Source organism: Eleutherodactylus coqui, chromosome 2 (assembly GCF_035609145.1).
Source record: "Eleutherodactylus coqui strain aEleCoq1 chromosome 2, aEleCoq1.hap1, whole genome shotgun sequence".
In the NCBI taxonomy this organism is placed as follows: Eukaryota; Metazoa; Chordata; class Amphibia; order Anura; family Eleutherodactylidae; genus Eleutherodactylus; species Eleutherodactylus coqui.
Genome location: NC_089838.1, coordinates 313,049,501 through 313,070,444, shown reverse-complemented (window position 1 = coordinate 313,070,444; position 20,944 = coordinate 313,049,501). Strand labels below are relative to the sequence as shown.

At 43.5% G+C, this 20,944-nt stretch overlaps 1 protein-coding gene across 1 annotated transcript in view; it reads right to left on the bottom strand.

The window, feature by feature from the left end:
- PDE4A (phosphodiesterase 4A) overlaps positions 1-19,964 on the bottom strand; it is a 267,489-nt gene extending 247,525 nt beyond the window's left edge. Inside the window, exon 1 of the mRNA XM_066593577.1 lies at positions 19,621-19,964. Coding sequence (XP_066449674.1) covers positions 19,621-19,910 — 290 coding nt within the window. The 5' untranslated portion in view covers positions 19,911-19,964. The remainder of the gene's footprint in view (positions 1-19,620) is intronic.
- Positions 19,965-20,944: the final 980 nt, after the last annotated feature.

Sequence of the window (20,944 nt, the reverse complement as noted above, 5' to 3'; positions counted from 1 at the left end):
CCTTTTAAGGCTCTGTTATGATTGGCATCACTGTTTTTACAGGCCCCAATGATGGATATGATGGATGCATTTTGCAACAAGGTCTAGATCTCACTGACCTACAATGGGCCATCAGGTTTTTATAGTTTTATTTATAAGGCAGAATATCAGAAGAACAGGTCATTCTGCTCATCAATGTTGATGGAAACCGATTAGACCAGAACCATGAGTCTTTGTGGAAGATCAAAACCTTCACTTTCGGGATTGCGGTGGTTGAACCTTAGAAATAGAGTTTATTGGCAAAAACAAAGACCTCCTTGCACTTCAGATATCAGTCCTGTAGAAGACAACCACCTACTGGTGTCAGAGTAGAGGTACCTTTATACGTGGCAATTATTGCTGGAAACAGCGAATTTCGGCGATTCTTGTCCCGTGTACACACGACTGTCTACAAGGCGCTGAGCGAGAAATCACCAACTTGTCAGAGTCAGTTCGTTTTAAGGAGCTGATCAATGTTTGAGCGACTCCTGTTTACTGTGAATGGAGATGGGTGGGTGAAACGATCCCGACCCGCTCCACCTCCATGAACTGGAATGGCCATCGCTCCTGTATAAGCACCGGTCGTCCGTGGAGGCCACGTTATCTGCGCCTTCTGTACATACAGAATTAGAATCCTTACCTCATATTCTGCCAGTCTGTGCTGCATTGCATTGTTGTACAATTGCTTAGGTTTACTGTCTCTCATTGCACGGTATTTGGCAAGCGGCTGTCGTAATTGCCATCGGCGTACACAAGGATTGTAATTACTGTCACATGAATTGCGCTTTTCTACTGTATTATAGGACTGCTGTAATATTAGTGTTCGCACCATATTTTAAGTCAAAATATCATATTCTGAGCTTTAAAAACTTATTACACAAACTTTTCCTTTTCACCTTTTCAAAAAGGAGGTTGTTCACTTCAATTTTAGCAGTAGGGAAAGTCTTCTAATTGAGTGTGATGCTAGACCCGAACAGGTCATGTGTTGGGAAACTAAACCGACCCTTCGGCCCCATGACAAAGTTGGTCCAGGGATCAAAGGGGAGAGGAGATACATTATGAGGTGCCATAACGAGCAACTTAACTATTGTAGGAGTACAGTACACAGCATGGGCTGTAGGGGGCTGTAGACAGGCAAAATGATCATGGCATGTCCCATCTTTGGACGTTCCCTCGGAACGCATCACCCATTGTTTCCAATGGGACCGGAAACCGTCCCATGGCATGCGAACTCACGCGAGTGCGATGCGAGGTTCCCCATTGAAAAGAACACTTGCTGATCCTCCGAGGCGTCTGAAAGCCACACCGGAGGATCACAACCTTAATGTTTTATGTTTTTTTTTGTTTTTTTAACAGAAAATGTGAACAAGCGCACTGTCAGACCGAGTTTCACGGTCCGATATTGCGCTCGGCCTCAGTATTCAGGTTAAATTGCAGTGTTTGCACTTTGTGATAAATAAGTGGGTTTTGGGTTGCAGTTTGGACTCCATCTCTAAAAAGGTTCGCCATCACTGGTCTAGAGTTTTTTTACACCGACATAGAAGGTGGTTCTTTACAGGAGTGTTCCCCAACTCCAGTCCTCAGGACCCCAACAGGTCATGTTTTCAGGATGTCCTCAGTATCGCACAGGTGATGTAATTATTGTCAGTGCCTCAGACATTGCCACAGGGGTTCTTACCATAGGATATCCTGAAAACATGACCTGTTGGGGTCCCTGAGGACTGGAGTTGGGAAACGCTGCTTTACTGTAAGAGCAGTGAAACTATCTCTGCCTGAGGACGTGGTGATGGCGAACTCACAAAAAGAGTACAAGAGGGGTCTGGACGCCTTTCTTGGGCTATACACTATTACTTGTTATGTCACTGGTTACTAAAGAGTCGGTGATCCTGGGATTATTCTGATTACCAGATTGGAGTCAGGAAGGAATTTTTTTTCCCTAAAAAAGGAGGAAAACTTGGCTACTAACTCATTGCTTTTTTTGCCTTCCTCTGGATCAACATTGGGCAGTAATAGACAAATTGGATGGACAGATGACTTTTTTCAGGCATACATACTATGTTATCAAGTCCTTGCTCCAGATTCAGCAGCCAATCCACCCATTTCTGGGGCCCATCTTCATACTTGGCTGTGGTGAATTTTAGACTACTTGATGCACACCGAGCACTGCAGGTATAACTGTAGTTCAAGAGATTACACACCGCTCCGATTGGCCACTGCTTCTCACATAAGCAGTGCTGGCTAATCAGACAGCAGCATGGCATGTCTGCCCCCACTCCCTCTCCCCCTCCACGAGTTGCCCCATTACAGCTCTGTACGAGTTTGAACCTGTAACATGCCAAAGTGTTGAAAGGGGAATCCAGTAATAAACTATTGATGGACTACCCTCAGGACCAGTCTTCATTGGTAGACTGCCAAGGATCTAATGCCCAAGATCCTGTTTGCCAGGCTGGCATGCTTGTGCATCAAGCTGCAGGAAGCAGACAGTTCTGCAGTTGCCTGACTTGGTATTGCAGGCCAAGACCCCATTTATTTCAATGAGAACTTTGCCTGTAATACCAATCCTGGCCACTCCAATAGAAATGGAGCTGTCTGCAGAATACAGCTCGATGCAGGAGTACACCGATCCTGCTTGAAATATGACAAAGGTCAGGGTGGGAAAAAAGAATCCCTGACCAGTACCAGTTCATATGCAAGACTGGCCAACTATTAGTCCTTAGTTATAAGGAGACCTAACACCAGTTATCTACCATAGGCACACATTTAAGGTTTGTGAATGCTTAGGATTAGTCCCACTGACCGAATTCTCAGCGTGTGATCTACGCAAGCGGCAACATTTTCAATTGTTCCAGGCGAAAAAGAAAAAAAAAAAAAAACATCTCTGCCATAAGGGAATACAACAAGAGTGCAGAAACATGAAAGATCATGAGCGTGATGACAAGACAGTGATGGGATTATAGTGAAGAGAACAAGACAGAACGTAGGAAAAACGAGAAAAGACCGGGGAAGAGACATGACAGATGACAGAGAGGTGCACAGAGAGTAAGTAACTCGAGACGGAGAAAGACGACAGACGATGGAGTGATATAGGAAGGCGTAGAGCGAGGACAGGGGACGATGCGAGCGGGAACCTCAGTGCCTGATGGAGCACAGTAAGCCTATAGAGCACTGCGAAACGCGTGGAAGTTGTTCACCAATCATAAAACCAAACGTGAAGAAGAAGTGATCAACAGAAGAAAAACAAACAGATGTAGAAAAGGAAGACAGAAGTTGGCATTGCTTCCGAGTGAATGTGCTGGTCACAGCGTACACACATAGCAAACGGCTACCCCAGCCGTCCCATTCTAATATCTTCTAATCTAGCAAGTGTTACAATCAATCTCCTATGTAGGATTCCAAATTATACATCTTGATTGCATATAATCTGCCCGCATAAAACATGCTGCGGGGATGGATCTCAAGCAGCGAGGGAAGCTGTAAACCTCACAGCACAGAGCTGCAGGGTCTATGCGAGACAAAACCTCCTTCCACCAGACGCCGATGATTAGACGCCTTTCCTTCAGAGGGAGGAAATAAAAAGGCAGCTAATTCAAACAAATCCTGCCAGGGGCGCCAACCGATAATGTGTATGTGCTGGCTGTGGGAGCAGAGCGATGGTATCATGCGGGTGCCACGGGAGCAGGGCGAGTGCGCCTGCATACTGATCTAGTCGTTAGGAGCGGGTCAGACGGGTCTGCGCTCATACATGTGCATTAGATTATCCGGAGCTCCTGGAGAGTGCGGAATAATATAAAGCATCCCCCCTGGGGAGCTGGTATACATGTACAGTATTCCACATCGCTGCAGACACATAATAGTAGGCATTAACCAGTAAGACACACTGTACGCAAAGCATCAACCAGTAGATTAAGTCCCATCCTCTGTATTAGACTGCTTTCATACGTCTATAGTACGGATGAGTATCATGGCCTGACCGTGGGTCAACTGACCCAAGCTCACAATACCATAGGGATCTATGATGAGTTTGGGTGAAGATACATGCGGTCAGGCTGGTACACTCATCCATATTACAGCTGTGCCTGGGATATGCTCATGGGAAACGAAGCTTAGTGGGGTTTTACCAAAATCGATGCATCGCCCATCTCTGATTGGTAGGGCTCTCACCACTGAAACCCCTGCTGATTCAAGTATGAGGGACCCGTGTCCCCCTCTTCTTCTCACTGCACCCGCCCACAACGATGTCAGACCGAATGGAGCGTCGGTCGCACATGTAAGACTCTGCTCCGTTAATTTCAATGGGGCTGATGGAAATAGCCAAATACAAGCGCTTGGCTATTTCCGGTAGTCCAATTAAAAATTAATGGAGTGCCACCACACGTTTGACTGCCGCCCCATACAATCTCACTGCGTGGGTGCAGTGAAAAGGGTGATAAAGGACCCCTGTTTTCAGGATCGACAGGGGTCTTCGTTGTAAGACCCCCACCAATCAGATGACTTTTCTACCTATACTATGGATAGGTGATCCGTCTATTGCACTACAACCCCTTTATAAAGGAGAGGTGGCCATAAACCAGTCTTCATAAGTCATCATGGGAATACACAGTTAATTCAGTCAGCTCTATTGGATAGAACTGATTGTCTCTATTGTAACATCACACAATCGTGACTGATTTTGGTGTTTATAAGCAGAATAATATCCCCTAATGACCCCATTCTTCCCCATAATAAAGATGTTCTCTGGGCTACAATTAGCTGGTAAGTTATTATCAGCAACCATCTGGATCTTGGCATTTATGTCATCATATTTCCACACTAAACCATGTCGACTTGGTGTGATCCAGGCTGTGGGTCAGGAAGGTCCCAATCCATTTGAGGTGACATCTGGATTAGAGAGAGTTACATGCTTGCACATTTTTATTTTTCCCACCAATAAGGCCAAATCTTGTATCCGTTACTGCTAGCGTTATTTCTAGGTAGCGTGGCGTTCAAGAGGAAACGGGTACCTACGGCTCAAGCTCTTTAGAAGTTTACATCAAATTGGCCAGTCATAGTGATCATGGAGGTCCAACCCTTAGGACCCTGACAATGAAGGAGCCATAGTGATGTAGTTCTGCCATCTCTTTTACATTTTCCCTGCTCCCAGCCAATCTGTTGTGTTCGTATCTATAGTTAGTCCCATTTACTTACTTGAGGCTATGCTGCAGTTCCCTACGTGGTGGACGGGCGCGGCCCCCTGCAGTGAAAGCAGTGTAGACGGGCACAGCACTGCACCTGTGTTGCAGCTCCTTTATTTTCAGGGTGGGGATTCAGAAGTCAGACCCTCCCTGCTGGCATATCATCACTTTACAAGATGGGAAGATTTCCTCAGTGTCACACAAGATTACAAGAATGAATTTATATGGACTGAAACCTTAATTTTATCGTAGAAATGTCTTAATGACCATGGATTTAGGGCTCCTGTTCACGGGTGATTGTGCATTGCGTTACTCGCAGCGATAATACGGCCACAGGTAATGCAGTGCCCGCCTTACATAGAGTTGCTATAAAAAGTGCAGGCTCCTGTCCACGAGCAGAGAATCATAGTGATTCTCCGCTCGCGGGACTCAAATCGTGGCATACCGCGATTCTCTGCAGTGAGCCGGTCTGATAGGCTCACCACAGAGAACTGACAGTTCTCTGCCTTGCTCCCGGGCGGCAGAATATCGCTGGCGATATTCCACCATCTGCACAGTGCGGAGATGGTGGAGGAGAGCAGGACGAGAACAAAGAGCAGACAAAGCTACTATTACATAGAGCTGTAATGCACTCTGGGTAAATTTTTTGCTTTTGGCACTGAAGGGGAACAGACCAGCAGCTACTCGGCGAGAAAAAGGAGATAAATGGAGTGATAGCTGTGTAGTATTTTAGTAGGTGTGGTTATGCTACACAGCTCCTGAAAGAGGGGAGGAGAAGCTAAGTTCATGCACCTTCATGGGAGACCCCAGCTGACGAATGCTGTGAAAGCCCCCCAGTTGGAAACTTGGATGTAGGAGAGCCTGTAAACCAAGTAGAAGTCTTTCTAAATGAATGAGAAGGAAGACTATGCAAAAAAAAACAAAAACTGATGCATCATTTTTTCTGCAGGAACTTAGTAAGGCATGTATTCATTTTTCATGCACCAAAAGGTTTCCACATAGCCTTTAAGTAAGACATCTCATTATAACTGTATGGCTACATTACCGACACCCATGTAGTAGCACTTTGGACCTCCTTTAGCCTTCAGAACCCCAGCAATTCATTGAGGCATAGATTACACTGGATGCTGAAATCTTTCTCTGGGACCATCAGCCTGTGTGGACAGGAAGCTTCGTGTAGTTGCTGCCCGTTACATGGAGGTGCTGACATGTTCTGACCAGCTGACAGGAAACGTTTATCAATTCACGTTGCTTGCGCCAAATTCTGCCCTCTCATCAGCACGCTGTAACAGGTTTTATCTGACCAGGAGACATTTCTCTGCTGCTCAGTGATACAATTTTTGCATTCTTTTGCCCTCTGGAGTGTCGCTGTTCTGTTTTTTTTTTTAGACCGCAAACGGTGCTGGCACTGGTCTTCCGCGGTTATGGCCCATTTGTGCTTCGGAACGAAGAGTTGTGTGTTCATGCATGTTAGTTGGAGCGCCCGTGTTGTACCTTATGGCGGTGATTTCATCATCTGGAGGTATTTTTCTGCTGTAGATACAGTAGGCTATCATGGGCAAGACTACAGAGATACTATACAGCTGCCTATAGCTCTCTGCCAGAAGCGTCGCTCCTTTTACTATCAGTATTTTGTATATATGTGACTGTCAGTAACATATGAATACTTCATGCTGTGCAATCACATCCTCATACGCTATCATAATTCAGCGTGGTCGGGATCTACCAATTACCTTTGAGGGTTTCCCCTTTACAGACATGAACTTGCATCTGGAACACTAGATTAGAGGCTTGTAGCTGCCTGGAACGATTTACTGAACCGTTCCGGTGTCTGGGAGCAGATTTTATTAACTAGAGTACAAACTACAAGCACCTCAATTAAGAATTTATGAAGGTGCGGATACATTCACAGCCAAATCTAATCCTTGGCACCATCATACAGTGCGATGTGCTGGTGCAGGCAGGTGCAGCAGCGCGGTGCAGCGCGTTGCGGGATGTGTCCGGGGAGCCTCTTGTTTTGTGGTTGTGCAGGATCACTCAGGAATAACTGAACACGGCCGCAGGATGTGTCTGGATACAGTAATTCCTAGTGCCGTAATCACGTCTTGTCTGGGTGTGAGCGATATCCTGCTTTTCGGTAATATTAAGCCCATTTATTAACCCCATGTTTCTGGAAACAGTAAGTGAGCAAACATTGCCGGCAGATCCATCTAGTTGAGGCAAATCCAGGGTGAGAGGACAAGATGACTGCAGGATCTCATCTACGTGGGCTCAGATGGGGACTGCTGGGAATTTCCCTTTAATCTAGTCTCTATATTAGCAGACACGGTCCTTGGACACAACATGGATCTCCCGAAGTCTTTAGAGAAAAGCTCAAACTAGCCAGACATATTGGCCTGAAGTCAGAAGAGCGGAGACTTCAATATACAGCCGATGATGTGTAATGCATGCAAGAGGGTGCATGCTGCCAAAATGGAAATATCCCATCTGCGCCACATTTTTTTTTTATTGAGGTTTTCTATTGATTATTATTAAGAACCCCTCTAAAGACCCATAAACCAGTGCGACTATCCAAAATATCCAATCTAATAAGAGTTCATGAGATACCCAAATAGGGAAGGATTTTCCCTCTGCATGTTGTATGTTGCAAGATGTACAAAACTTGCAGATATAGGACCGATTGTTTTCAATGGATCCATTTACATGGATTGCAGAATATTCTATTTTTGGAGATTCTGTTCAAGAATCACCTGTTTTTTCCAATAGAAGGGAGGGGGGAAAAAAAAAAAAAAAAAAAAGAGCATTGCACTCGCATGTATAGGTTTCAGTGTAATGCGATTTTCTGTTTTTACTCTTAGAATAACATGCGATTCTCACGATATTGCACTCCCCTATATAAATGCGCCCTTAGACTATTTGAGGTCTTTAATCTTAAAGTGACCATTTGGTCCCGGAACAAAAATTTGTCCTGGGACCAGAATAGGAAAGTAATATTACCTGGCACTCATACCTAATGCCACAGTTCCCCAGGATCTGCTGATTTGTGGCCCTTCATCAGTCTAGTGACATGGCCACGTACTTGTGAAATTACCGGATGCACACGGAGCACTGCTGGTACATTGGTAGTCTAAGACACTACATGCTGCTCGGACTGGTCAGCACTGCCCAATCACAGCAGTAGGAAATACCAGATACTACTGATGCACTGTGTGTAATGGGTAGTAACAGCTATAGGGCCACCATCCGTTAAGATAGAGGGGGCAAAGGGGATTGGTGTATCTGCATGGAGTGCCCGGCTGTTATACAGCCAAACGCTCCGTGCCACGTATGCAGAACACAGCTGGACCGCTCTGTTCTTCATACCCCGCCTGTCATCAGGGAGTGGAATACAGCTAAAACAATAGTATCAGCTGTATCCCGCTGTGATTTCCTGATAAGGCTCATCGTTGTCTTGCAGCATGCTGAAAGACAATGATGAGCGACTGCTTAACGAACAATGTCAGTGCAGTTACACACAACGATTATCGCTCAAAAGACGGCTTATCGTTGTGTCTAAATGGGCCTTTACGTTTACCCAACTTTAGACTAATGTATATGTCTGGCTTTACACGTGGTACGAGATAGATACACATGAAATAGGTAGATTTTGCCCACAAACATAAAAATTTACAAAATTTTTTTAAAAAAAAACTAAAAAAAACAAAAACAACATGGCTAGCAGTTGCCAAATATAACACATGCACAGGTATGACTGCCAATTTGGGCTCTACACCTCCCCAAAAATGCTGCCAATTTTTTAATACTTTTCCCCTCTTCACATATAGCCGCTTTTACGTCTGCTACTACCTAGGGGCACCAATACATATTTAATAAGACTTAAAGGCTAAAGATGCAGCAATTACTGCAGGTCGAAAAGAAACGTATCATGGTGCGCCACTGTTCTACACACAAAACCGCTGCTGCCCCTTTCCTTTCTGCTCCTTTCTTAAAGGACCCGAACCCTCTCCAATCCTGTCTTCGCACCTCCTATATTAGTCACCGTAGGGTGGATGCCTAAGCAATTGGTTATTTCCTGCCATTTGTGACAGAGCCCCCGTTTGTATGTTCTTGTTTTTACCCTTCTGACTATCGTGACTTCTGTGCTCCCTGATCTCAGCTCTGTGTATTGGACTGCTTTGTCTGCTACGTGCCCCAACTTACAGCCTGGACATTGCTTACTCACCTGTGCCGTTAGTCCTGACTCAAGCCTATTTACTACGTGTCAGTTCAGACCTTCAGGTACCGCGCCTTGGCCCAGCAGCAACCGGGACTATCTGTGTGTGTAATGGGCTGGGGCCCGCGCAGCAAAGCCGACATTCCACTTAGAGTTGTCAAGCGTGAAAGCTGGGGTTGACCAGGTGTTGCCACCTCAGTTGGCCTACAATGACAGACAAATATTGGGATGAGTGGGCAGGAGCTTCCAAGGATCAAAAAGCTTCATAATACACTAGGGACAGTCTCCCAGAGATGGAGAGTTTTACTACTGTACGGGGTCTATGGTCGTTCGACATTGGTTAGTAGGATCTGCCAACAATCTAATGCCTACAGAGATACCAGCCCTTCATCCACTGTGTCAAGTTGGGAAAATGATTATTTTTACCCATCTAGTCGGCGCCCAAAAATTCTTCCAACTGACTATTATGTCTGAGTCCAACCGTGACAGCTCTATATTCCTGGACTGCATTGTGACTCATTCTACATCCTTCCTTTCTTTTTGCTGTGATTTCAGACAGTGGGGAGTCTTGATACTGGACGTCAACCTAGAGACACAAATGCCTTTTCCGGCGCTGGCTGTGTTCAGCCTTTGCAATCTTGCTGTACTACAGAAATCCCTCTCGAATATCGCTGGATACAGGTTCTCTCCAGGGAACATGCTTTGCATTTGCTGTCTTCATAGATTGATGTAACCTCTAGCTCCTTCTCAAGGTTAAATATCCCAGACGACCAAAGAGAGGTGGTTAGGAGGCACGAAAGCTGTGGCATCATTTACAATTATCTCCCTTCCAGTTCAGAGCAAACAACACTCAATCCAATTCAGTAAATAACATGTCAATGCAAAGAGCGTAACTTGACTACAATCAAAAGCTGCACGCAGGAGTCCCAGGAAACAGCCAGATATTGACGAGTTGGATACAGGAGGAGGGTTCATGTCTAACATGTTGTATGGATAAAGGATTTGAAGAAAAGAAGCCGAAATTGGCGGAATACATGGGCCAAACAGAGACAAAACGATGACCATAGACATAGTAGTTATGTCAGAGGGCAGAAGAAAAAAAAAAAAACAGCACACACTCCAAGTCATAGACCCCTCCGGAGACAACCTCAGAGTCGGTGTGCCGGAACCTTTACCAACCACTTGAAGAAATGTGCTTATGGAGCTCCTTCGAGAGCCGTGCCCCTTCCTCATCTACAATCATACTCATTATCGATGAGAGGATTTCCCTTGGTGGTTAATGATTAAAGAGGTTTCCAGGATTAGAAAAACATAGCCGCTTTCTTATAGAAAGACGTGTCCATGGATTGTGTCCAATGTTGCAGCTTGGATGCACTGAAGTGAATGGAGCTTAGCCGAGGGAGACACTACAACATCTGAGGCACTGCTTTGGAAGGAAGCAGGCTTTTTTTTTTTTTTTTTTAATTCATAAGGACCCCTTTTAAATTTAGGACTGAAGTGCTTAAGAGGGGTTTCTAGCATTACATTAAGTGATGTCATATGAATAGGATATGACATCACTGCCTGGCGGGGCTATAATTAAAGAGGACTTGTCATGTTCTCAGTCATCCGCTGGCCAACTGACTATTTGCAGCATCTCTGATCTCCACATTCTCCCGCACCGACCTCCATTAGATTTGGCTCTTGACACTTTGAATCTGTTAATGGATTGTGTAAGATTTGATTGACAGTGATCGGTGAAGACCGCCTACTAAACAGATTGAAAGCACTGGAAACCGAATCTAACAGAGGTTGGGGAGGCACAATTGGGCAGGGGGGACAAAAGGAAACCTGCAAATAGAGTCAGTGAGGCCACAACTATAAAGTTATGCAGTCAGCTCCGCAAACCCGAGGACAGATACTCTTCAATAGAACAAGGGGGCCAGAGATCGTAAAGTATTCTCAGTTTTTTTTCCTCTGTACAACAATGTGATTATAGCAAGATAGGCCCACTAACCCCCTTTTTATTCTTGGACTTGAAAATGATACCCATGGTCAATAAATGAGGGCACACCCTAGACCTCTATGATGGCAAACCCGTTTAGTTGGTTATTGTATGAGAGAACTTGCAACTGTACATGCAATATAAGGATATTTACAGACGTTGGAACAATTTGTCCATGGAAAACCATTCCCACCACAATAAAAATCTAGCAGTTTACCAATCAGCGACTCTTCTCAGAAATCAGAGAACTGCTTCAGCTGTGGTCGGATTTAAAGGGGGTGGACAAAAATATGGAAACATACGAAATGCATGGGATTTTTACCATTAGCACTGAGCTGCCCTTTTAACTGCTGCTTGGCTGAGGAGCTTTCCTACCAAATTTGTATTTTCTTAACCTCTTGCCCTGCTCTGAGTGGTTTTGGGAGCCAGCGGGCAACAGCTAGCTGAGTGGCTCAACTCCCTGACCAATTGAACCTGTTTTACTCGGGCATCTGTATCATATTACCTCTACTTACATTACCTGGGATTATAAATCAGATTTCAATAAGACATGTAGAGACCGATTTTAGGCATGCATTTCGTATGGTGTTTCCATATTTTTGTCCACCACCTGTAGGTTTAAAGGGACTGTGAGCATATAAAAAATAAAAAAATAAAAATAATGAACAAGATGGATCATTCACCAGTCTGTGCTTATACTCCAGCAGAAGCCAATCACTAGCCTCAGTGGTCATGTGCTACACGCAAATTGGTATCATTGGCGAGTCCAGTAATTGGCTACAGCGATCACCTGGAAGTACATACAGCATGAGATTAACTAAAAACTAGGAGACCTTTGCAGCACTGGCAGTGGAGTGGTGGGGGATTTAACCAGCGAGTACTATGCTCCAATTTTTTTAAATTTTTTTCTGTATTTTTAATTACTCTAGGTCTAGGCCGACATCTTTAACAGACATTGCTCATTTTTCTCAAAATTGAAGATTTTATATCTCCCCTATTCATAATGATTAAAAGTATTTTAGTCAATTTTACCCTACCCCCATGTAAAAAGTCATCAGCTATGTTCTAGATGTTAGCCACCCGTAAAGGACAAGAGATTATGTCTTCATACAAACTGCCATTCCTATAGATACCCGACAGCCAACTGTCGCCAGGCGAAGATGGTGGTTATCAGGCATAAAATGATGCGGTAAGTGTTGGATCTGCATGTGCAACCTAAAAGCCAATTATTTAGCATGACTGGCAATCAATACCATGAAGCGGTTTCTTCTTGTAGCGACGCATGCACAATTTGGCGGCATAAAACTGTTTAAAGAGGTATCCCCGTCCTGTAAAGCCATCCTTGCACTTATCATTGTCACTGGCTTTTTACATTTCCTTTATGTTCCCTCCAGCTCGGCGTGAACTGAATTGCTATCGAATGTATTCTCTCTTTGTACCTTTGCATAATTACTTTGCCTTCGCTCCGTGATGACTAAACCGCCGCTGCACTCCCTTTATTTATTTATTTGCTGTAATCCAGTTGTCTTCTGTTAATCCAAACACAGGAAATGCCCTTATAGTTAAGAGTTTCCTGTTATTTATAACCGCTCATTAGATTAACATCATCCATATGTGACAAAGTAACATTTCCAAATCAGGGAATTCCAGATCACATTTCCAGCTCTCTGTTTAAAACAGCGACAACATCCCAAACCTTACAACGTTCACAACTAAAGTTCATATATGGTTTTAAAAAATTCAGTTTTTTTTTTTTATATATAATTTTTTCTGTTAAGGTTTTTTTTTTTAAATTAAAATATTTTTTTTTTTTACTACACCATTTATTTTCTACAGGGGACTTGAACTTACAATCATTTGATCACTTAACCTATATACTGCAATACTTCAATATTGCAGTAAATAGTGATTTTTTTTTTTTAAGTTGCCTATGAAACCTTGCCACAGGCAGGACTTGATAAGCATCTATGTAAGGTAGTCCAAGGAGCCTTTAGAAGGCTCTGGGCTGCTATGCTAGCCCATCGCAAAGCCTGATCACATTGCAGAGAGGTGTCCATGGGGCGTGGGAAGGCAGTTTAACGGTTTAGATGTGCGGTCAACTGTGACCACAGCATCTATAGAGTTAACGGATGCGAGGAGAACTAACTGATCGTGGCTGTCGGAGAAAGCGGATTGCCACTACGGTAGGTATAGAGTGGGCTCAGCTCCGTAAATAACTCACGGCCACGTAACGTAGATGTATCTTAGGCGGTTGTGAAGTGGTTATTCTTTAGCAATGGTGCCATTACTGACTCTTTTGATAAGTGAGCTCTATTCCTAGTCAAGAGCAAAAAGCCTTAATGCAGAAATAATGGTAATGACGTGGATAGATTGACAATCTGTCTCCTGTCAATGTCACTCTAGTATTAATGGTGTAAGATATAAGGAATGAGCTGCCTCAAGCCAGTAGTTACTAGCATGAAAGGAGACGCCGGCGAAATGAGATGTGTAAAAGGAGACATACAACAAACCCCACCGTGGCTTATAAAAAAGTATGAAGTTGTACTAAAAATGAAATTTAATGCTTAATTTAATGACAAAAACAAAACAATTACGGAATATTGATTTCCATCACAGCAGAGTACCGCTCCCCCAACACGGCGCACAGTGGAGCCGAGTATATAATGTACGTCCTCGCTTCTGAGTCAGGGCAAAAATGAATGGTGACCCCATGGAGGAAATGACACTTCCTCCGAGACACAGACAGGGCATGGGGCAAGGTAAGAATACAATAAGGCGCCATATAAAGAGCTGATGCATGCAAGTAAGATCATTTTTACAGTTTGGCTATAGTTTTGATCCATTTAAAGGAACATTGCATTTAAAAAACGGATACAAAGTTTTAGGTTTACTACAGGGACTGAGGGGGCGGAGCATGACAGTGGGATCCAAAAAAAGAGAAAGGGCATTTCTATGCCATGCTTCAACAATTCAGGCACTGAAAGAGAGAAAAGGCTACTGAGGTGTTAAAGGGACACTCTGGGAAGAGCGCATACACAAGATCATGCCCAACACAGGGAACAAAAAGTAGGATGATAGATTTTTGGTGTTCTCCGAATTCCTGCGTCATGACCCGCCCCCGAGGACCTGCGCATAGCACAGTGTATAAACACTTTCCAGAACGTTCCTTTAAAGTGGTTATCTAGTGAGACACTTACCCCAATTCAGTCTGCATCCACAGGTGCCAACACACAAGTAGAAAAAAGTTAGCAGAATCAAAAAACTAAACCCCCAAATGTGAACAATCAATATGTTATGTGCGCAGACTAAGGGTGCTTATAGACTGAAGGATTATCCTTAAAAATGGTTCAACATGTTTCATACATTTTATATGGTCCTGCGAGACCTACGTGCTACTGTTTATTTTAATATAAACACAAACTTTAATAAAAAAGTGATTAAACATGAAAACAAAAAGTTCCATAATGATAATTACAATTATGATTGTTCGGTCTAAACGCGAGTCAACCACGGATCAATGAATGAGAATAGTTTGCTTTTCGCTGGTCATTCGCTGTACGCAGTCACAAAAATTATTGGCTGGTTCGCTTCTCGTTCCGTTTAAGCGGCGCTCATTTAGGCTTTCACATTTGTTAATGTGAAATACTAAACAATACTGAACGATTCAAGAATGAATCTGCCTGTCTAAACAGGCTGCATAAGAGCAAACAATATAGCGGTGGTGTTACCTGCTCAAGCAAACAAAATTTGGCCGGTCTCAAAAAAAGGAGCCCAACCTGGGACAAGCGATGGACACAAAGGAAATGTAATATATAATAAAATCAGCAGCAGCTATATAAAAACAAGCCGTCTGGGTTTATATGTACATATGTCCATCCAGTTCAGCCCATTATCCTGCAATGCCCATTCAGTAAGGCAAAAATCCCAATTAGGTAGAAGACAATTGTTCTCATTTCAGGGAAAATAAATTCCTTCCACGACACCAAATCTGACAACCAAAATAACTCCCTGGATCACCGACCCTTCTGAAGTCATCAGTGACTCAAGAAGGCATCCATGCCCATATATGGACCTCACGTTGTTGGTGACATCAGGAGGAGATACTTGGATTAGTTTGGTTATTAAACTAGCTCCCCTATATCACAGCGGATGTAGAGACAGAAGAGGGCGGGATTAGGGTTTTTTTTGGTTTTTATTAAATTCAATAAGCTTTTATTGGCCTTCTGCATGAAAGTCATTACAGAATATGTACATGTATCTCCGGTATGGTCCATCATTTTTAACAGGAAGTAGTATTCATCACATCTTTAAAGTACAGCGAACAGAATTTGAACAGACCGTAACATGTTTTCTTAAAAAAAAAAAATGTATTTAAAGGCTGAAACTTGTTACAGGAAAAAGGGGGGGGGGGGGGGCGGGGGTCAAAGGAAACAAGGGGTAGGAAAGGAACGAAGGAGACTAGATAAAACCTAAACAACGAGGTCTACAAAGATTTCTTCTGATTTGGAAAAAGTAGTAACCACGAATTCCACATTTCATTAACCTTTAAGATATCATTACTAAGGGCTAGTATCTTATCGTATATTCCATGTTCAGTTATCAGCTGTGTTAACTCCAATAATTTGGGCGTTAATTCAGATCTCCACTTTCTAGCTATCAAGAGCTTGGGCGCCAAGCAAGATATGACCTATTAGCTTTTTAAGCGGAGGGTGAATCCTGCCAGGGTCCAATAACAGTAAAGCTGTTTTTGAATTAAATGGAACATTTAGGCCTGATACCTCATATAGGAGTTTCTACACATCTTTCGATAAGGGAAGTATGTGTGGACAAGACCAGAATATGTGAAGCAAAGAGCCTTGTCGCCCACATTTCCTGGCGGGATTAGTTATTGAAATAAGCCAGTTAGCCAGCCCCTCCGATGAGGTCCCCAACAAGAGGTCCATACTACATGACCCATGTTGGAGCCGGACTGAAAGTGGAGATGTTGACATTGCTGGACCTCAACTGTATCTTTCTAGCTCCTTTAAACACCTCATTTGCTATTATTCTCCGACAGATTCAAAACTATGTACAACCCTACAGTGTGTATGCATGTAGTTGGGTTCATCTGTGCCCATGTCAAAAAGAGACACCGTATGGTAGTTCCTCAGTACCATTAGAGAGGCAATACGCATGCCAAAAAGACATTTAAACCAGACAAAACCTTCAAGAGCTCCAGAAAAAAAGGCTTTCAGCAATGACGATTGCCACTATTTATTGACTACCCGTTTTAGAAGATTTAAGGTGCCCACACATAGTACAAGAATGCCAAATGGACCCGCAGATTCCAGCATAACCCGCCAACCATTTAATGTTTATGAGTGTGTCCCAACTTCCCCCTAATGGCAGATACTGGGAGACAAAAACAGAAAGGCATCAAGTATGCTGAATTTCAACATGCTACATCCTTTGTTCTCACGGGAAACAAGCCACCACCAGAAGTCTGGCAGCGGATTATTCCCCTCGCCCTATTGATAACACATGCACGCTCAGCTGACAATAATCTCAAGCCACGCAAAGTCCAGTCTTGGCATTTTATACAATGTGCAGTTAATTAAAGTCAATGAGATTTCCTTCATTCCTCAGCTTTGGAAGGCAGTTTTCATTCTCTTTGATTAGTTGTGACTGTTGGTGCCGTGGATGGAGAATAGATGGAACGAACTGCAACCTTACACAATTGTTGAATCACTTGAGGATTCAGTCCATTTCACACGGTCACAAGTGTTGTCCCAAAATGACGCCGGAGCGGCTGCGTCGTAGCAATTATACAAAGCAATGCTAGCAAGGTTACTCCCTGCGATGGGGAATGCAACAGAACCAATTTTGTTTCTATAGTAGTTCGATACATTGTATAAAATATGCTCACACACCAACAACTGTTAGGTTTCCCCCAAACACATGAGCATTCGGTTCGGCCGACCATTTGTGCATTTAGGAAGTTAAGCTTATCTCTCAGAGAACGAAAAGTTTTGGTATTGAGATTAAACATCCCTGATCCTTCCATCCTCTGGTATTATCGGTCAGGGAAAAGTGGAGCCACCCCCATATATATTGAAGAGTCATCAAGCCCTGCCGTTATTGACTGCTTCAGACGATTAAACTATCACTTGCATGGAAGCCTTAAGCCTTGCTGTCTCTTGGCCAGAAATGACAATACAAGTCTTCCTATAGGGTATAACAGAACTTGACCGATGGTCCAGTGCGGCTCCCCCCACTGACGTCCATATGCCCAATAGGGCGTGTGGACAGGGATTTCTCCTGATGGAAGAACCCATGGCAGGCATTTACTTTTCCTTCTCGGTCTTTCAGCAATACCTGGGTTATATCTATGGCATTAAAGCTGTGCGAATGCTAGAAAAAAATATTTGAGCAACCTTAGATTAGGTGTAAATGAAAGGTTTTTGTCTTCCGAATGCAGAAGAGGACAGTGATTAAAATTTTAATTTAAAGAAATCTGAACTTGCAAAAAAAAAAAAAAACTATTGCAGCCCTAACCTTCCAATACACCATCTACCACGTGTGTATTGCTAGAGCTCACACAATATGATCCATGACTAGTGGGTGGTTATGAACTAACCCGAGAGGATGAAACAATTATTTCCAAGTAATGGAAACATGTTCAACGCCTTGGTACAGAACAGAAGGAAGGGTTCACATTTCCTACACGGCTAGTGGTTATCCCTACTTACTACTTCTACATCTCCCATTGACTTCTATGGAATGAGCCATGGGCATTCTTGAACTATCCATCCAGTCTAGTCAGCCATATCAGAGGGTCTCAGTATGTGCTTCAGCAGTTTAGACTTTCACAGACCTAACTACTGTATATCACCTTCCTTATTGATATGTGATAATTGGAATCTGAAGAACACCTTTAAATTGGTTGTCCCATCGTCAGCATGCTAAAATTCTTCATCTGGCATATGGAAAAGGGTTTTCAGCCTGGGACAACACCCTGATAGCGATGCTCAGAGACTCTGGCACAGAATTCCGGATGAACTAGTGCAGCAAGCTGTGCCATTTCGTCCGGGAAAGTGCCAGAAGGTAGGATGGAAGCTGGACAGAACCAATTATTGTCAATGAAGTCCATCTTGTGCCAGTTTGTTTCAGTCATACGACAGGTTCAGGAATTCCATTTTCCAGCTCTCATGACGAAGCAAAAAAAAATGAAAGCTGAACATTGGAGTGAACACAGCTTATAGTGTATTGGTTTTCATAATGTTCAAGCATTGTTCTTCCCCATGAGCATGCACATTTGGGAGGTAAGGGGCTGTCAGACACCCCTGACACTGCTCACCTCTGAGACAAACAAAGGAATTGGATAAGAATAATCCAAATTGTTGGATCCATGTTTCCATTAATGGTCACCATTAGATTCTTAGCATATCCTACCAACTTAACTCTAAGCGTGGGGGATAATTTTTTGTTATGGATTCCACCCTACACATAGCAACAAGTGAGATTGGAGGCAAAAAGCAACCATTTTTGCATACGATAATAAGCATACTGTAAGAATATGCATCATACTCGGATTCGCAATTTTTTCCATTTGAGGTGGATTTTGCTAAGAAAACACCATCCATACGAGGTTTCCCACGCAGTAGGTTTGTGGGAAAAAAAACACTGCAGTTTTCATATAGTAATTTGCGCCAAAGTCAGAAGTTAACGCAAAAGGAATAGGAAACATAAAGGAAGGTCTTCTACTTCTTAGTACTGGGATTCACTTTTGGCTTTCACTCAAACTGCAGTGGCGTTTTCCAAAAACACACCTACCCTTATACTGTAAAATACTGTGGATTTTCTGTGCAGATTCCACTCTGAGAAGCTGTGACAATTTTGCAACGTCTGAACGTGGCCTACAGCTATCCGTGAAACGTTTGCCGGAACTGACAATTTGATACCTAAAGTAATTGATGGAACGTCCCCCAATTTCTGCCGTCAGAGGCAAACGAAGCTCAGACAAGTTGGCTTTCAACACGTCTCTGCTCTTGTTCCTCCTCTCCATATGTCCAATTACAGACATCATAGAGATGTCCACCCACCCCTGGAAAGACAACCTACGATAGACCATGGAAACCACTTCAACAACTCCAGCAAGCAGCTTGACTATCAGAAATAAATGGAAAGAGACCCCAAAAAGTTGGTCACCTACCGGTATTCAAGAAGTACACAATACAGTTGACGTTACTACCTACCGGTGTTTATGGCTTGCATGGCTGTTGCTGGTGGTCCCATGGAAAGACGATGGCCACGACATTCTTGATTTCCTTAGACCGGGGCGGTCGCTTGTGTCCATCGCATCTGCCCTTTCCATCTGCCGGTGAGGGTGGCGATCTGTGTCTGAATAACCCCGATGTTTTATTCTGATAGGTGTCCGTGGTTGCCTCCATAGATGCTGCGGAGGTTTCAAAGTAGCTTGTCCCTCCCGTGGAACGGGAAGAGACAGCGAGAGACTTTTTTTCGGGCAGGATGGTACTTCCATCATTGTGCAAATGGAAAAGAAAATAAATCTATCTGGAGAAAAATAAAATCAGTAACAAATCCTCTGCATCGACGACATTCGAAAATAAAGTATTTGTCGCACCGCACGTCCCTTCTTACTGATCCATCTATCGGATTAGAAAACAAAAAAGGCAAATCAAGAGTTAATTGGCTTTGCTGTGTCCAAAAAAAAACATATAAAAAACACGAGGTATAAAAATAAAGAAGTAGTGAGATTTAACTGGAATAATAAGAAAAAAAATTCTAGTTCGAGGCAAAAAAAAAAAAAAAAGATAGAAAAATAAAGGCAGGTCGTGATTATTGAGACGAAGCGATTAGCAATTCGAGATCCATCTATAGGGGTAGTGTAAGAAATGCACGCGGCTCGTTCCTTACGGGATGGCTGTCTATTTTTGGAAGGAGAAGAAGCAGCAGCTAAAATATTCTTAAAGCGATCAAATCTTCAAACCGTAAAAAAAAAAAACAAAAAAAATTTTTTAAAAAACAAGGCGTCTTCTATCCCATCTAGAAATCCTCTGGATCTCCATCAGCCGTTGCCGTATGGATCGATTTATGGAGACGTCAACAGTACAGAAGCTCAGAGTCCATATTAAAGTCTCTTCTTCTCCTCTGGAGATTATTATTGCTTATGTTATTGCCAAAAAAGGGGGGGGGAAAGGAATGATGGGTGGGAGGTTGCCCAGGTTTTATTGCACATAGGTTGCAGGCAGGGTATAGGAGATTAGGCAGATCCAGTGGGGGCTGCAAACTGGCATTTAGTGCAAAGATCAGGAATGCCTCCAGCAGTGGGCTCCGTGCACTGTGGTCACATCATGGCACTGCCAGCTCCTGGGTGGAAGGAGAGCCTCTGTGCATTTAGGAATCATCAGATCAGAGGTGCCAAGTGCAGAAGCATCTGTCACTCACATCCCCCTCCCCTCATCCCACCAGCAGGGTCCAGATCTGCTATGTGGAGGATTGCAAATGTAGTGCAAAAAAAAATAAAGAATGAGCACTAATGACTGTATTTGCTCGCCG